At 34.5% G+C, this 2,500-nt stretch overlaps 1 protein-coding gene across 1 annotated transcript in view; it reads right to left on the reverse strand.

Annotated features, from left to right (window-relative positions):
• Window positions 1-2,500, reverse strand: part of LOC119576950 (solute carrier organic anion transporter family member 74D-like) — a 10,653-nt gene that overhangs the window by 6,410 nt on the left and 1,743 nt on the right. Inside the window, exons 4-7 of the mRNA XM_037924604.1 lie at window positions 2,204-2,392; window positions 1,940-2,080; window positions 1,343-1,549; window positions 267-431 (exon numbers count right to left, since the gene is read on the reverse strand). Of these exons, the coding sequence (XP_037780532.1) occupies window positions 267-431; window positions 1,343-1,549; window positions 1,940-2,080; window positions 2,204-2,392 (702 nt within the window). The remainder of the gene's footprint in view (window positions 1-266; window positions 432-1,342; window positions 1,550-1,939; window positions 2,081-2,203; window positions 2,393-2,500) is intronic.

Consider the following 2,500-nt stretch of genomic DNA (forward strand, 5'->3'; position numbering starts at 1 on the left):
TCCACACCAATCTTTCCGTAAACCCAAACCCAATTGTAAAAAAAAAAACAGCAACCTCACCTGTGAAATGATTTGCATCCGTAACCCTCTTCAGGACACAGTCATTTCCAGCATTTCTTACTAATTACCACAAACAAGGAACCCCCCCAAACATATAAATAAACAAAAATCAACCAATCAAAATTAATAAAAAAAAAAAACAAAAATCCACACCGAACTTGCCAAAAACCGAACCCCACCTGCGAACGAAAACCCAACAGCCTCACCTGTAAAATAATTTGCGTCCGTAGCACTTTTTCGGAACTGATTCTCCATGTACTTGGGCTTGAAGCTCCAGTAACCCGAGACGCCAAGGAGGGTGAAGACGGCGTTGAACAGGTTGCCCGTCCAGATGCGGTTCGTGAAGAGTCGGCGGAGGGCTTTTAATAAGTCTGTTTTGGGGAGATTATTATTATCATGGTGTTGATAATAAAATAACATTAATATTAATTAATTAAAGTAAAATAGTAAACATCATAAAAATAACAGTCATAATAATGATAATAATAATAAAAAATATCATCATCATAATAATACTCATAATCGTTAGCATCATCATTATCATCATAACAATAATAATGATAATAATAGTGATAATAATAATAATAATAAGTAGAAGAAGAAGAAAAATTATAGTAATAACGATAGTAATAATAAGAGTGATGATAATAATAGTACTGTTAATAATAGTGTTCATGATAATAATAAATATAATGCTATTGATAATAATATAAGAAACAAGAACAGCAGTAATGATGGTAATAGTAGTAGTACTTGCAGTAACGATAGAATTAAAAGTACTACTACTACTACTACCACCACCAACACCACTACTACTACTATGACTACTACTAGTGATAATAATAATAATAATAATAATAATAATAATAATAATAATAATAATAATAATGATAATAAAATAATAATAATGATAATAATAATAATGATAATAATAATAATAATAATTATTATTATTATTATTATTATTATTATATTATTACTAATATAATAATAATAATGATAATGATAATAATAATAATAATAATAATAATAATTATTATTATTATTATTATTATTATTATTATCAGCAGTAATAGTAGTAGTAGTAGTATAAATATCATAATTATTACCATTATTACCGTAACACATATGATAATCATATTATAATCATCACGACATTATTCCCATCGTCATGATTGATATCACCATTATCATCACCATGATCGTTACAACCGTCAACCGTTTACTCGAATTTTCCTCACGAAAAAAAAAAAAAAAAAAAAAAAAAAAAAATCTAGTTTACTTTTGAGCGTCGGCCGAGATTCCGTTTTCTTTTCCTTGGCGAGGGCAGCGAAGTGTTCGAAGCTCTTGTTGCCTCCGTCTTCCCTGTCTTTATCCATCTGTTTTATCATCCTCTTCGTCTCCCTCCTTAGTGTGGCCGGCAGTTTTTTGGGGAAGAAGAAGAGAAGGTTGCCCACGATAACTAAGGCAACGCCAAGGAATACGAAACCTGGTGGAGGAAGAGAAGTGTTTCTAATTTTTTTTTTGTTTGTCATTCTTATTGTTTGTTTCATTTGTAGTGTTTTCAAGGAAGCCGGTGGGGGATTTTGGTCTTTAAATGAAACTTGAGTGTGATTTGCTATTGTTGTGACATTCTTGTGTAATAAAAAGTTACATTTTTTTTTACATAGTATTTAATGAAGCGCGTTTTGTTATGCTTTTCAATCACATTTAGTGCAGAAAGAAGAGGTAGCAACCTATTACGGGAATCCCTTAACAGTAAGTATATACATAATGCTATTGCGTAATCTATTCATTTATTTTTATATTTAAAGGGTAAGAATGGGACTATTCCGTCAACATAATCCCATCTAAATCAAAGTCGAGTATCATTTCCCACCTATCCACCAGGCCCCGAGCCACCGGGGATCCTTCCGGCTGATGTTGGGCTTCTTGGCCGGGTCGATCCACAGCGAGAGGCAGCGGCCGCCCAGCACGAAGCCGAACACGGGACCCAGCACTCTCAGGAGGGACACGAGAGCTGAAGAAGCGCGAAGGCATTATCAGAAAAAAAAAATCGATCTGGAGGGAAGAAAAAACGGGCGTATTGGAAAACAACAAGGAATCATCATCTACAGTGAGTAGAAGTATTGCAGTAACTTACTGTAATAGATAGGATATGTCTTTTTGCTGATGTTGTCGTCGAGGTACGTGACGCCAACGGTGAAGAAGATGCTGATGGCGATGCCGACGAAGAACTGTGCGAGGAACATCAAGAACATGGGCCCCACATATGCCGCCCCCTCTTCCTTGCATGTGTCCACCTCGCGCTTGTGACAGAGCTCTTCCTCTTCTGTTATTGGGAAGGAAATGGAGATTGTATACATTAGGAAAACACGTGTATTCGATATACAGTAAAATGTATCGAAACCATGTATGATTTGATTAATCATTTTGTTGT

The sequence above is a fragment of the Penaeus monodon genome, chromosome 1, assembly GCF_015228065.2.
Source record: "Penaeus monodon isolate SGIC_2016 chromosome 1, NSTDA_Pmon_1, whole genome shotgun sequence".
Taxonomy (NCBI): domain Eukaryota; kingdom Metazoa; phylum Arthropoda; class Malacostraca; order Decapoda; family Penaeidae; genus Penaeus; species Penaeus monodon.